At 45.3% G+C, this 13,305-nt stretch overlaps 1 protein-coding gene across 1 annotated transcript in view; it reads left to right on the forward strand.

The window, feature by feature from the left end:
• The window catches only part of LOC122862628 (AT-rich interactive domain-containing protein 1B-like), a 44,219-nt gene that overhangs the window by 20,726 nt on the left and 10,188 nt on the right, over window positions 1-13,305 (forward strand). Inside the window, 7 exon segments of the mRNA XM_044168121.1 lie at window positions 1,664-1,809; window positions 1,936-2,045; window positions 5,373-5,513; window positions 8,240-8,449; window positions 8,709-8,928; window positions 11,127-11,262; window positions 12,877-13,055. Of these exon segments, the coding sequence (XP_044024056.1) occupies window positions 1,664-1,809; window positions 1,936-2,045; window positions 5,373-5,513; window positions 8,240-8,449; window positions 8,709-8,928; window positions 11,127-11,262; window positions 12,877-13,055 (1,142 nt within the window).

Genomic DNA, 13,305 nt, shown 5'->3' on the forward strand with positions numbered 1-13,305 from the left:
CACAAAACTTTTCATTACCTGTAACCAGGATCTTTGACCTGAACACACCTGTTCATCACTGCACAGATATTTTAGAAAGTAAGAAACGTTGTCATTGAGCAGAATCGTCCATCAACACTCCTGTCCTATCAAAACAAGACGGTGTAGTCCCTCATTCGTCCAGCAGTGCTCCATCGCAGAAAAGGTTTCAGTCGTAGTCGTCTGGACGCTGTTTTCAGAATCAAGACGTTTCGGCTCCCATCCGGAAGTCATTCTCAACTGTGAAAATGGTCTGAGAACTCAGAAATTTAGCTACTCTGTGTTGCTTAAGCCCCGCCCTCAGGGAGGAGTCTACCTGAGTATCTGTTGATTAGCTAGTTTCACCTGAAACTGACCTAATAGTTCCCATGATGGCCCAGTAATCAGTAACCAGGCCTATTGTTTTCTGGCTGCACCTCCCTCATCACTGTTAAGTACCTGATTAGCATGTGATTGGCGTGACCAAGGTGAAAGGTAGCCTTTCAGAAGCAGGTGCGTGACGTTACACAAAACCCTCAGTTTGGTACGTACCTCCGCTTTGAGGTCACGGTTCAGGACGTTTCCAGTAAAGCAGGAAAAACGAACAAAATGAATAGCGTACTGTTACACCCGTATTACTAATATTTGTCAGTTTTTAACTCGTCCAGTCAGCCTTCGCTGTCAGCTAACACCTGTCTTATTAGCAACTGCTAGACATTGGTTTGGTTTATTCTCACAATAAAAAAAGATAAAGCTGTGTGGTGAGTATGTGTCAGGCTCTGCTGCACACAGAGACGTTATGGGATGTTTTACTAACCAGACCGCTTCCTGTCCTCTGACGGGTCCCGCATGGCTTCAGAGGGGCTGCTGCTGATGCTGATGTGCCTTCATCAGGAAATAAAACTAACTCTCTTTTTATCCACAGCTGCTTAAGATTCCTTTATGCTGAGTCAGCTGAAACCCTCAACAGCTCGATCCAGTTGCAGTCTGCCCAAGGGTCCGCGCTGCAGTCCGAAAGAGCCCGGGTACACTCCGAAACGGACAGCAGACGTGGTTGAAACGGCCTCACCACGTACGCGTCTGTTCAGTAGCTGTTCTGGAGCTTTTGATCATATCGCACGATCTTCCTCAGTAGATGGAGTTGCCCAGTTGTCTTTCAGTTTTAGATATTTTTTTTGAGCATTTAAAGGACTTCTCGTCGTCAAAATTGACTTAAAAGCTGAGATTTAAGTTAATTATTATAATAATATTGTGATAATCTCGGAAACAGAAGTCAAAGCAAAACAATCTCAGCACAAGATCCGCTCAGTAGCTGTTCTGGAGCTTTCAACCGTACCTTTCAATTTTGGGTTGCACGTCGGCTAAATCATAAAATCGAGCAAACTAAATGGTACAGAGGACCTAAGACAACCGGCTGACACTAACTCTCCACTGAGCTTTTTCCACCAGCTCGAGAAGACGAGAACAGATCATAAGAAATCTCTCCATCAGCCTATTTTTCTGTTTTCAGCTGTGCCTTTGTCTCCACTAACTGCACGGGTCCTGGAGACAGTCGCTTTATGTCCTTCCTCAACGTAACCTCCTGCATGCAAGCTGCCACCTCACCACTTTGATCACATAATAATAATAATAATAATTAAACCCCTTTTTCTTCTGTGGCATCCAGGCAGGGAAGCTACCTGGGCATGGCACCAATGGGAGGAATGGGCCCCGGAGGCTCCGGAGGTCCTGGAGGTCCCTACAGCCAGCAACCAGGCAGTAACTCTGGGAGGATGACGCCGCAGGGACCCCCCTACAACGCCCCATCCTCAGGTAGGACCATAGATCCCAACGCTGTTAGGATTAGGAGTATTTTTGGAATACTTGGGCTGCTGCGTAGCCACCATTTAAACGTGGATCTGTTGCCTTTTGTAAATGACCTGATGATTCATCTTTCAGGTCCCATGATGATGCCAGCAGAGGGGATGGGTGCTCACCCAGACGCCAAGCAGAGGGTTGAGCTCAGCAAAGAGGGCGTCTGCCCTGCCAGCGAACCACCCAAACCCAAGGTGTGTCCTTCGGCTTTGTTAACCAGTCACAGCGGCTGTTCGCCGTGCCATTCACGCCAGCTCTCACGACGCCGTTTTTGCTCTCCCAGCATGCTCTAACAGATGCATGTGTGCTGAGCCGAATGCAAGGATGCATCTTTGCAGCGCTGATCTTTGAATGGCAGGATTGTTTTGCACCTTTCGTGCAAAGATGCAGGGTGGAAAAGTTATTTCAGCCTTAAAACCCTCCACCGACATTGTGTAGAATCAAATAAGAATCCACCAGTCAGCCCATGATGCAAGTCCTGGCCACAGAGTATTTTTAGGGTTAGTCATTCTTTTCCATCCACGTCGTCCAAGTCCTGCTGATGGATCCTGAGACGTTAACAATCCCTTCAGTGTGTTCTGGGCCTGCTCCGGAGTCTCCTCCCTGTTGGACACGAACCTCCGCAGGGAGACGTCATGGAGGCACAAACCACCTCAACTGGCTCCTTTCAGAGTCTCCTCTGAACTCCTTTAAGGGTAAACCCAGACACCCTTTGAAGGAGCTAATTTTGAGTTCTTGTGTTTAGTCTCCTTGTGTTGGTCAGAGCCCAGAGCTCATGACTGCAGGTGAAGGTTCGCATGTAGCTTGACGGGTAAATTGAGAGCTGAGCCTGACGGCGACAGTCTACCCAGGTTGTTGATGTCACACTCCATGTTGTTGTCACTCACAAACAAGTTCCTAAGATGCTTGAATTCTTTCGTTTGGGCCAGCAACTCGTAGAGTTGTCCGGCTGTTGGCCAGAAGCTCTTTCCAGCAGACAGAAAGTCCTTCTCCGTGGCCTCCCAGAGCTATAACAAAAAAAGCTTTTGCTTCTGAAACTGCAGAGGCTACCTTTCTGCTGATTCGAGAGTCCCATGGGCCGCCTTCAGCTCGACAGCTTCCTGGTGTCCCCCGGGGGGGTTTTTTTTGGGTTGCTGCCACAACAGGCACTGATGCCTCAGCAGTGGAGAATTTGAGCACGGCCGCGTTCCCAACCTCTCCTGGGATGCAGAAAAAATTCCTCCACGGGAGGCAATTAAAGACCCAGCGGGTCTCAGCAAGACAGCCCAGTTCAGGTCTGTCCTCCGGGCTCCGCCGCAACCACCGAGTGGTGATCAAATTGCAGCTTCGCTTGTATTCTCCACATGTGTATCTATTTCCTACGGCCGCAGATCAGATGATACAACTTTAAACATGATTATCAGCCGTTGTAGTTGGCAAGAACATGCGACTCTCGATGTGCCAGGAACCCTACACATGACTTCAGTCAGAACGTTTAAAGGTTGTTTAACGGCACCCTGTGGACTTTCCATTGCTGCTCTGCCTGCATTCGGTGTTTCTCACCGAATTTAATTGTGTTAAGGTCTAACGAATATGTACGTCCTACCTCATTAAACTTTCAAAACCGTTTCTTGGGTGGACACTTCCGCAGCTTTCAACTTAACAGCACAGCAGGCAAAAAGGGCAAATACCCCGGAGCCCCAAAGGCTCCAGGTTCACTAGGTGACAATTAGTATGTGGTAATTTCATTAACTGATTAATATAAACTGAAATGGAAAAGGCCTCAAGGCGAGTCCTGCATTTGTACCTAATCTTGATGTCCTGTCTTAAAGCAGTGTCAGAATAAAGCTTTCATACCTTTTTAATATTTCAGTTGATGGTGCATATTATTAAATAAATCAACTTAGAACCAAACTAGTTGGGGAACGCACGTTTTCTGTTAATCTGGCAGAAAGAGATATATCGACGAGGATGTAAACAACACAAAGTTTTTAAAAACCAGAAAACAGCATCTGTCAGATTTCGTGGGCAACTTGTGGAAGAAAACTGAAACTCAGGCTGACATGTCAGCTTTTTAGCGCAGTCTGTTTGTTCCAGCCAGGAGACGTTTCACAAAGAAAATGATTCCCTGGTGCTTATTTAGTATCTTCCTAGCTGGCAGTCCTCATTCTAGTCGACAGTATTGATCAGTTTGTCTCCAGCAGCATGGTGTTCGTTACACCTGTCATTATTTCGTCTGGGTTTGGCTGGTTTGGAAGAGTCACAGAAAACCCAAAATAACCATTTCCTGCCAACATGAGCCAGAGTTCCTTCCAACGCAGCTTCTGTTCAGATTCCTTCGTCTGCTGCTGCTTTGTTTTATCTTGTTTTTCCCACTTGTTTAGTTCACTCTCAGCTCAGCAGCTGGAGAGTTTTGAAAGCTCAGACGTCTCCTCCTTGACTTCCCTCTCCTCATTATCCAATAGCGAAGAGTCGGCCTTGATCACGGATCTGTGTAGGATGCAGATCTGGCGGCCGGGGGTTACGTGAGACGACTCGTCTCCGTCTCTGCTTTGACTCGGGTTCGCTTGATGAGAACTGGCTGCTTTGTGTCTGCAGTTTGCCGAGGAGTTACAGCAGCTCGGCTTCGTGTTGCTCCGGAGAGACTGCGTCGCTGCTAATTTCTGCTGCTTTTTGTTTTGTGCCGAAGCAGTTTGCTCATAGTTTGACGCTCCGCCGGTTACGTGTGTTTTTTATTTTCATGTCGGCTTGTCGGAGAGACTTCAGAACAGATGTGAGACAACAGGAAAATGTGAACAGGCTGGAAACTTCAAAGTCTAGAAGCTCAGTTGACAATTCCACTATTTTCCCAGATAACTAGATTTTATGGAGAGAAACTCAAAATAACAGTAACCTGGCGGGTCGACTGAGGCTGGGGTTCGTGTTGTTTGAAGCAGAGGGGAAAAGGATTCGGTTCTCTCTTAAAACTCTCATTTGAACCCGCTGGCATCTGGTCTCATCTGGTCAAATAAACCAAATTAAAGAAGGAAACTCCTCATACTTCAGAACAACCCCTTTGTTTCCAGTCGTCCCCCTTAAACTCTTAATGTTACTAATTTTACTACTTAATATGACTTGAGATTGTTTTATCAGGTCAAGAATGTGATATAAAGTGTTAAATGAGCGTTACAACGTCAGAATCTGCACTTGTTTATACGTTATGAGAGAGGAATCATTCATGAAGATGACCTGTTATTAAATAAGAGGGTTAATGACCTGCTGTTAACCAGGCGGTTGCTTCCTGTCCGCTGTGTGATTTAACATTAACCTGACTGTCCGTCCGCTCCCAGCTGCTAAATGCTAAATGCTAACGCTAACGTCTGAAGCAAAGCTTCACCCCTGAGCTTCTGCTCGTCGGCTCTGTGGGTGTCGAGCTGCGTTTGCTCTCCGAAACACTGAAAACAAAACTCTCGTTTTTATTTTTTAAATGTGTCCGTGGCCGTCCTGCCGTCCCCTCACCATGTGGCTCTGTTGTGTGTGTGTGTGTGTGTTTTGTATCACAGGACGGCTACAGCTCTCAGTGTGTGTCCAAGCCCCCCACCCCCTCCCCCATGTCCCCCCGCTCAGCTAGTCTGTCCTCCTGTCACGGGGAGGACACCGATAGCGTTAGCAGCCCCGCCTGGCCCAAGACGTCAACCAGCCCCGTAAGTGCAAAGCAAAGCACATGTTTTTGTGTGTTTTGGTGTGTTTTTGAGGGTTCTGCGGTGTGTAAAAGTCAAATCATGCTACTTTTTCGATGATTTTGACTATAACTATGTTTGGTCGTCTGCTCTTTCATCACCGTAGAGCCCTACGTCTGCTGCTGATGTGTGAAAACCTCGTAACTCCAGATTCTGTCGCTTTTAGTCTCTCTCTGTCTTAGCTTAGCTCAGGATTTCGGGTGCCGTACTCCCCTAAACCCATTAGGTGATGTTGAAATCACGCAGGTGTTTCCGATCAGTGTTTCCTCTATTTTACATGCTTTACTAAATGTGACTTTTTGGAGATGCAAGGTTTTCATTGGACAGAGCAGCACTGTGCTTGCATCTGATCTTTTATTATTATTGTTTTTTGTCCGAAAGCTGCCATATTTTGTTGTAAATGTTTTACACCGTGTTGATGTTTGCTGTGAGACTTTCTCATGTAAAAAAGGTTCAAGTTCAAATCCAGACTCCTTGATTTAAAATCCGCTCAGCGTGTTCGCTGCTACAGTACGGGTGCTTACAGGAACGAACACGTGAACAAACATCAGCGAGATGAGAACGGCCTAAAATGACAGAAACCACCTTTGGGGGAAACATTTATTTGGCGTGCGCTTTGAGTTTTTAGTTTGTCCCATCCGCTAACATGGGAGGGGGCGGGGCTTATGACCTGTACTGCGGCCAGCCACCAGGGGACGATCCAGATGTTCTGGCGTCACTTTCTGGGGAGCTGCCATGTCTTTATTTACAGTCTGTGGTGGGAACACGGAGACCTTGCTGAGCCCTCGACGGTGTGTTCTGACATGTGTTAGCGTTAGCTAGCTCTCTAGCTTGCCAGTGACTGCCAATTGATTAGCGCATTTAAATCAGCCTGTAACGTGTCCAAGGCCTGATGAAGCATCCTCTGGGCACTGAGTGAAAATGTGGGCATTGACATCGCAGTATAAAAGTGCCGTGATAGCGGATGTTATCCATATTAGCCGCCGCCAGGTGAAGGTTTTGTGCGGTTGGCGTTTGACTAAGAGACTTCCTCTGCCAGCTGAAATTATGGATCATAGAAAATTGGTTTAATTCAAGGAATTTGACACTCTGCGGGCTTGAAAAGACTTTATGAATGAACAAACTAACTAACCGGACACACAGGAGAAACACACCTGCTTTGATGAGAAAGTCTCACTGTGTGAGCTGCGACTGTGTTTCAGACAGCTGGTTTCTGCGTCCGGCTCCGTTCAGCTGTGACGAACACAGCGTTCGATCCCCTGGTTGTGTTCTCGGTGCCGGCTGTCGGCCACAGTGCTGCCCAACCTCCTCAGGCATTCATATATATATATATATATATATATATATATATATATATATATTCAAGCCATTTTCAGAGTTTCTGCATTTTCAAACTACTTCCACGTGTTGATGCATTTAATAGTTGTCAGCCTACATGGACTGAAATCAAGGACCTCTGATCAGTGTCACTTTAGTAATGAACCTGTAAGCTTGGTATTGTAAATGTACTGCTTGTCCTGGAGGAATTGAACCCGTGACCCTGGCAGTATTAGCAGCACCAGTTTTCTAACCAACAGCGTTTCTTACTGTAACCACTGGGCACCGCTAAAAAAATACTATGAACTGTGCCCACAAGCCAGACCTTTAACCAAACATACTCCTGATATGAACAAAACACCGGAGGCATCACATGTTCAAAGTAATTCGCAGTGGAGTGACGTCAGAGTTTGGATGAACAGATTGTGGTGCTGGTAGGAGAGGGTTGGGTAGCACTGTTGTTGTTGTTGTTGTTGTTGTTGTTGTGTGTCATCGTGATGTGACCGTATGTAGCTGTTGCGTCGGCCTGCACAGCACTGACCCGTAAAAACCTGCATTGTGACGTGTTTTCCAGCCACATGGACGCGGACCAGCCAACAGCTTTAAAATCATCAAACACGTCTGGATTAAAGTTTTCCGTGCACCTTTAGGAGCATTTTTCCTCTGAACGTTCTTCCGACTGCAGCTCTGTAAAACACTTCTGATATGACCCTGTACCTGTACCCTTCAGCGTGATTATAAAGTACTGATTAACATGGCTGCTTATTATCTCGGTTTGTTACGCAAAACGTGTTTTTCCACCTTGAAAATGCTACATTATGTTGAATAAAACAGCTTTTTCTTTTAATCAGAAGTCGCAGTTTGTACATGTAGATGACGGAGGTTCTAGTTTAGCCTTTTCAAAGCCGTTTCAGATGTTGTTAATGTTTTATAGTGATAAAGATATACATTTTTAATACAAGCATGTTCTCTCCCTGTGGTTATATTTCTCCGGTCAGATAGTTTTGAGATATCTGTCTGGTTTCTGCCTCCACCTTAATACGGTGGAGGTGAATGGAACCCTTTACGTCTACGTACTTCTGTTTGTGTCGAATAAATCGCTTAGCGGTTCTTTTAAAGTGACTAATATGGTGGAAAATGAGCGTCTGCCACCGGCTTTAAATCCGATTCTGGAGGATTGCGAGTGGCGCGTTAGTCCGCTGCGACGACCTTCGTTCAAAGGCCACGCCCCCTCTGACAAACCTCGTGTGGCTGGTAAACGGTTGTTTAATCCGTGCTGGCTGCGATGAGGTGAGTTTTTTGGTCGTGTTGTGCAGTCCTCCTCTGCTCTGATCTGTAAACCTGAAGTGGTCTCCATGTCTCGGTCTCTCCAGAAGCCCAGCGTGGCCACCATGACCAGCGAGAAGATCACTCGGCTCTATGAGATGGGCTCTGAGCCGGAGAGGAGGCCGTGGGTGGACCGGTACCTGTCTTTCATGGAGGAGAGGGGGACGCCCGTCCCGAACCTGCCCGCCGTGGGAAAGAAGCCTCTGGACCTCTGCAGACTCTACCTGGCTGTCCGAGAGATCGGAGGCCTGGCCATGGTGAGGCGTCAGTCAGACTCTTTAGTCTACATGTGCAACTTTAGTTTTAGTCTTTTGATGAATATGTATATTATAAACACCAAACTGAAAGAAACGTTATAATGTTTTAACCGTAGTCTACATTTTTATAAATGCCTTCATGCTGCAGCATGTTTTCGTCGTTTGTCTCGGCTGTTTTGTTGCTGCTTCTTGTCTAATTGTGGATGAATTTAGCGCATAAATCTGTCCTCCTCCTCCTCCTCCTCCTCTTCCTCCTCAGGTGAACAAGAATAAGAAGTGGAGGGAGTTGTCGTCCCAGTTGAACGTGGGGACGTCCAGCAGCTCGGCCAGCTCTCTGAAGAAGCAGTACATCCAGTACCTGTTCGCCTACGAGTGCAAGGTGGAGCGTGGAGAGGAGCCTCCACCTGAGGCCCTGGGGCCTGCCGGAGACACCAAGAAACCTCCGTCACTCCAGGCCAAGATCCAGCCACCCTCCCCAGGTGAGGAATCGCAACTAAATCAAGTTTATTAAGGTGGACCCCACAACTACAACAAGAATGTGTGAATGGGGACCCCAGAAGTGATGAAAAACACAGTTTTTTTCAGTTGTTGATTTGAAACAGTTTTTCTCGATCCACCTGATGTTTTTCAGGCATTTCTGACCACTGTAAAGGTTGGTCCTCACAAGTCACCAAAAGACAGGTGTCTCCTGTCTCCATAAAGGACAAGTGTGTTTCAATGACTGTATGTATTCACCTCGCTAAGTAAAAGATGTGGCAGTTTAACGAGTTGGTCTGATGTCTGAATAAACACTTCACTTCAACCTGAAACGCTTCTTAAACACTTCTGTAACACTTCTGAAATGCTTCTGAAACGCTTCTGAAACGCTTGAACGCTTCCGAAACACTTCTGCAACGCTTCTGAAACACTTGAACACTTCTGAAACACTCTGAAACGCTTGAATGCTTCTGAAACACTTCTGTAACGCTTCTGAAACGCTTGAACGCTTCCGAAACGCTTCTGCAACGCTCTGAAACACTTCTTCGTTGGTAACATTACTTTCCAGCAGTGACATCACTTCCTCTGTGGACCAGCTGACGGATATCAACAGGCATTGTGACTGAAGCTGTCAGGAACATTTACATCACAGACGCCAACAGAAAGATGAAGCCAGAAATCTTCCAGATTCACACACACACACACACACACACACACACACACACACACACACACACACACACACACACACGTTTGTCAGACGGGGGAGGAGAGTGTGAATGTAAACATCAGTGACCTCAATCTGACATAATTTCCCACAATGCCCCTCTCTCTCCCTCTCTCTCTCTCTTTTTATTGGCATGAAAAGACAAATATACAAACAAATATTAACAATAATAACAGTAATAACCACGTTAGTTATAAATAACTAATAATGACAACAGTTACAACAATAATTATAATAATAATAAGACGGTGTCGTCCCTCATTCGTCCAGGAGTGTTCTGTCGTAGAAAAGGTTTCAGTCGTAGTCGTCTGGACGCTGTTTTCAGAATCAAGACGTTTCGGCTCCCATCCGGAAGTCATTCTCAATTGTGAAAATGGTCTGAGAACTCAGAAATTTAAGCTACTCTGTGTTGCTTAAGCCCCGCCCTCAGGGAGGAGTCTCCCTGAGTGTCTGCTGTTTACCTGCCTAGTTTCACCTGAAACTGACCTTCTTTTGTTTCCATGATGGCCCAGTAATCAGGCCATTTCTATTTAAAGAGGGGGTTTCTTTAGAAAGAAAACCCCTCTTTGAACAGAAATGGTGGTCTGAGATTCAACCTGCCAACGATCTATCACAGTGTGTTAACACCGTGGTCAAGCCGATCACATGCTAATCAGGTACTTAACAGTGATGAGGGAGGTGCAGCCAGAAAACAATAGGCCTGATTACTGATTACTGGGCTATCATAGAAACAAAAGAAGGTCAGTTTCAGGTGAAACTAGCTATTAACAGATACTCAGGTAGACTCCTCCCTGAGGGCGGGGCTTAAGCAACACAGAGTAGCTTAAATTTCTGAGTTCTCAGACCATTTTCACAATTGAGAATGACTTCGGGATGGGAGCCGAAACGTCTTGATTCTGAAAACAGCGTCCAAACGACTACGACTGAAACCTTTTCTACGATAATAATAATAATGTATACCTATTTGTGCAATAAATAGGGCATTGTAACTCAAATATGACGACCACCAAGCAAACAAACAGTCAACATGGAGTGAAATTAAGACTGTAAAATATATATCAATCAATCAATCAATCAATCAATCAAACTTTATTTCTATAGCACCTTCCAACAACCGAAGCTGAACCAAAGTGCTGTACAACATTAAAAACAAGTTAAAAAATAATAATGATAATAACAAATAATAATATATATCTGTTACACAGTTACAGAGTACTGTTACTGCTCTCTGCCTGTAATAACCCTGCAGTTATGATCTCTGCTGGTCTCCAGGAAGCTGTTGGTCCCCCAAAAATGGACCCCACAAATACTAAAAAAGGTACTTGTCTACACAAGTGCTAAAATAACCAGTCTGGTCCAGAAGTTCGTCTCGGTCCCCCGTCTCTTGTGTCTGAAGAACTGCGGTGTGACGCGACATGATGACACGTTAATCTTGTTCTCAGCAGGTTTTCTGTCTGGTCTGTATCTCTGCAGCCAACTCGGGCTCCCTGCAGGGCCCCAACACCCCTCAGTCCAGCAGCAGCTCCCTGACCGAGGCCCCCGGAGACCTGAAGCCCCCGACCCCCGCCTCCACCCCGCACAGCCAGATGGGCCCTCAGCCCGGAAACAGGTAGGGGAGGGGCTCAGATCCTAAGCTGAGTCAGCAGTTACTCACCAGCACAGCAGCAGATATCTGTGGAAATGATCCAACAGATTTATCAGCTTCTGTTAGATTGAAAATGTGCAGCTGAAAGTTTAAAATGTGATATTTTGAGAAAAGTAATTTTATGTGTTTGTCCTGTCTCTCTGATTACCACACGCTCTGCTGTATCTTGGTTCAGTCTGAGGAAGATACAAAACCCACAGACTGATGTCAGATATGACGTTCGTAAGAGATTTAAAGGGACTAAGCTGACGGCCCCTAAAAATAGCACATATAAACTTAATGGTAGAGGCCCCGTGATCGAGCCCTGTGGCACACCTCTTAAATGAATACCGGTGAGACAACACCCAGAGGGACAAAACATTTCTGATTTTGAAGGTGAGACTGTTGCAGAGAATATTATTGTTGACAGGTTGTTGTAATGACTGAGAGTTTGAGACAATCAACACGAGTTTTTGTGCCCAAAACTGCTCAAATCACAAACCTAATGCACGGAGAGTGTTTAGTGTCGCAAGAAGTAAACCCCCCTTTAAGTTCAAAGTGCATAATTAGCTATTAGCATTTAGCAACCTAGTGAGAGCGCTATATTTATAGTTTTGAACAGAAACTTGTGAGGAAGAAACTGGCTCGTATCGCGTTGCCTGTTGATGGTTTGTACTTAGCGTTATCACCGGCTACTAGCCGTCATTAGTCATTGGAATTCAATGTGTTATGTTAGCTAGCATTAGCTATAACTGACGGATGTCCGTCACCTTGTGGCATGAATTTAAAAAAAAAGGTTTGGAAACATGAGGCTGAGTGCCACATACAAATGTACCTCTTAACAGTCATTCTAATTATTTAGAATTAAAGCTTCATTGCTAGATACTGAAGATGTCCAGATATGAGTTTTCGTGACATTGCGGCGATGCGTTTTCTGCCTCCCGGCTGCACATGTAGATGTTGATTTTAAAAACTTCAGGATTAGCTGTTCAGTGTGACACTGCATCCGCATCTCACTGGCAGAACACATGCATGCTGTCTTACTGTTTTTAAATGTCATCCTCACTATAACTGCCGTACATATTTCTTTCAATTAATATGTTCTATAATTTCCATATATATTATTTCTGTCGTTTTAACATTGTTATGTTTGTTTAAATTAATCCATGCACATTGAGTGCTTAGTAGGAACTAAAGTACATATGCGTTACACACGGACATTTTTGAAAGATGCAACGGGAAAAAAACAGACTTTTGGTGAGAAGTTAATATCTCTGCATGTGGATTTAAAGTTATAAAGAAGTTGCAAAGAAGAAAAGATGTTTTTCATTTTTGTATTTTGATCGGGGTATTTCATTCCCTCTTGGTTATATGCAGCCAGCGAGGTATGTGAAGTATGTTTGTGTATTTGTATAGAGTTTTTTGCAATATATGTGAATGTGTTTATGTTTCACATCGTCATGCTGTAGTTTGACGGTGGATTTCATTGACGGTGAACGTGATAGCGGAGAAAAGAATGAGAAAGGCAATAAATCCCTCAGGATCCAGAACCATGGCGGAGGGAGTGATACTCACCTTCTGCTGTGGTTTGTCTCTCAGGAACATGGGGGGAGTGAGCGTCCAGGACCCGTTCTCTGAAGGCAGCGATCCAGCCTTCAACAACAAGCGAGGCCAGGGACCCGGTGGCCCCCCCTACCAGCAGGCAGGAGGCCCGACAGACCCCTCAATGAGGATGCAGTACGATGCCAACAAAGACCCATACGGAGGACCGAGGAAAGGTGAGGAGGGAAAACCCAAAGCGTCACTTTGTTGATGGATGAAATGTTGACTTCTGATGACATTTAAGACTAATAATAAACATTAACGCAGTTTTTATTCCAGCAGTCATTTTAAACAGAGATGAAATCTGTGAAATGGTACAAATGTGTTTTGAACAAACTCTTCAAGTTAACTCAGAAGAGTTTATCATTTGGCCCTGCTGAGCCACCATTCTCTAACCAGACAGCGCATGTTTTATGAAACAAACTC

This window comes from Siniperca chuatsi, linkage group LG16 (assembly GCF_020085105.1).
Source record: "Siniperca chuatsi isolate FFG_IHB_CAS linkage group LG16, ASM2008510v1, whole genome shotgun sequence".
In the NCBI taxonomy this organism is placed as follows: domain Eukaryota; kingdom Metazoa; phylum Chordata; class Actinopteri; order Centrarchiformes; family Sinipercidae; genus Siniperca; species Siniperca chuatsi.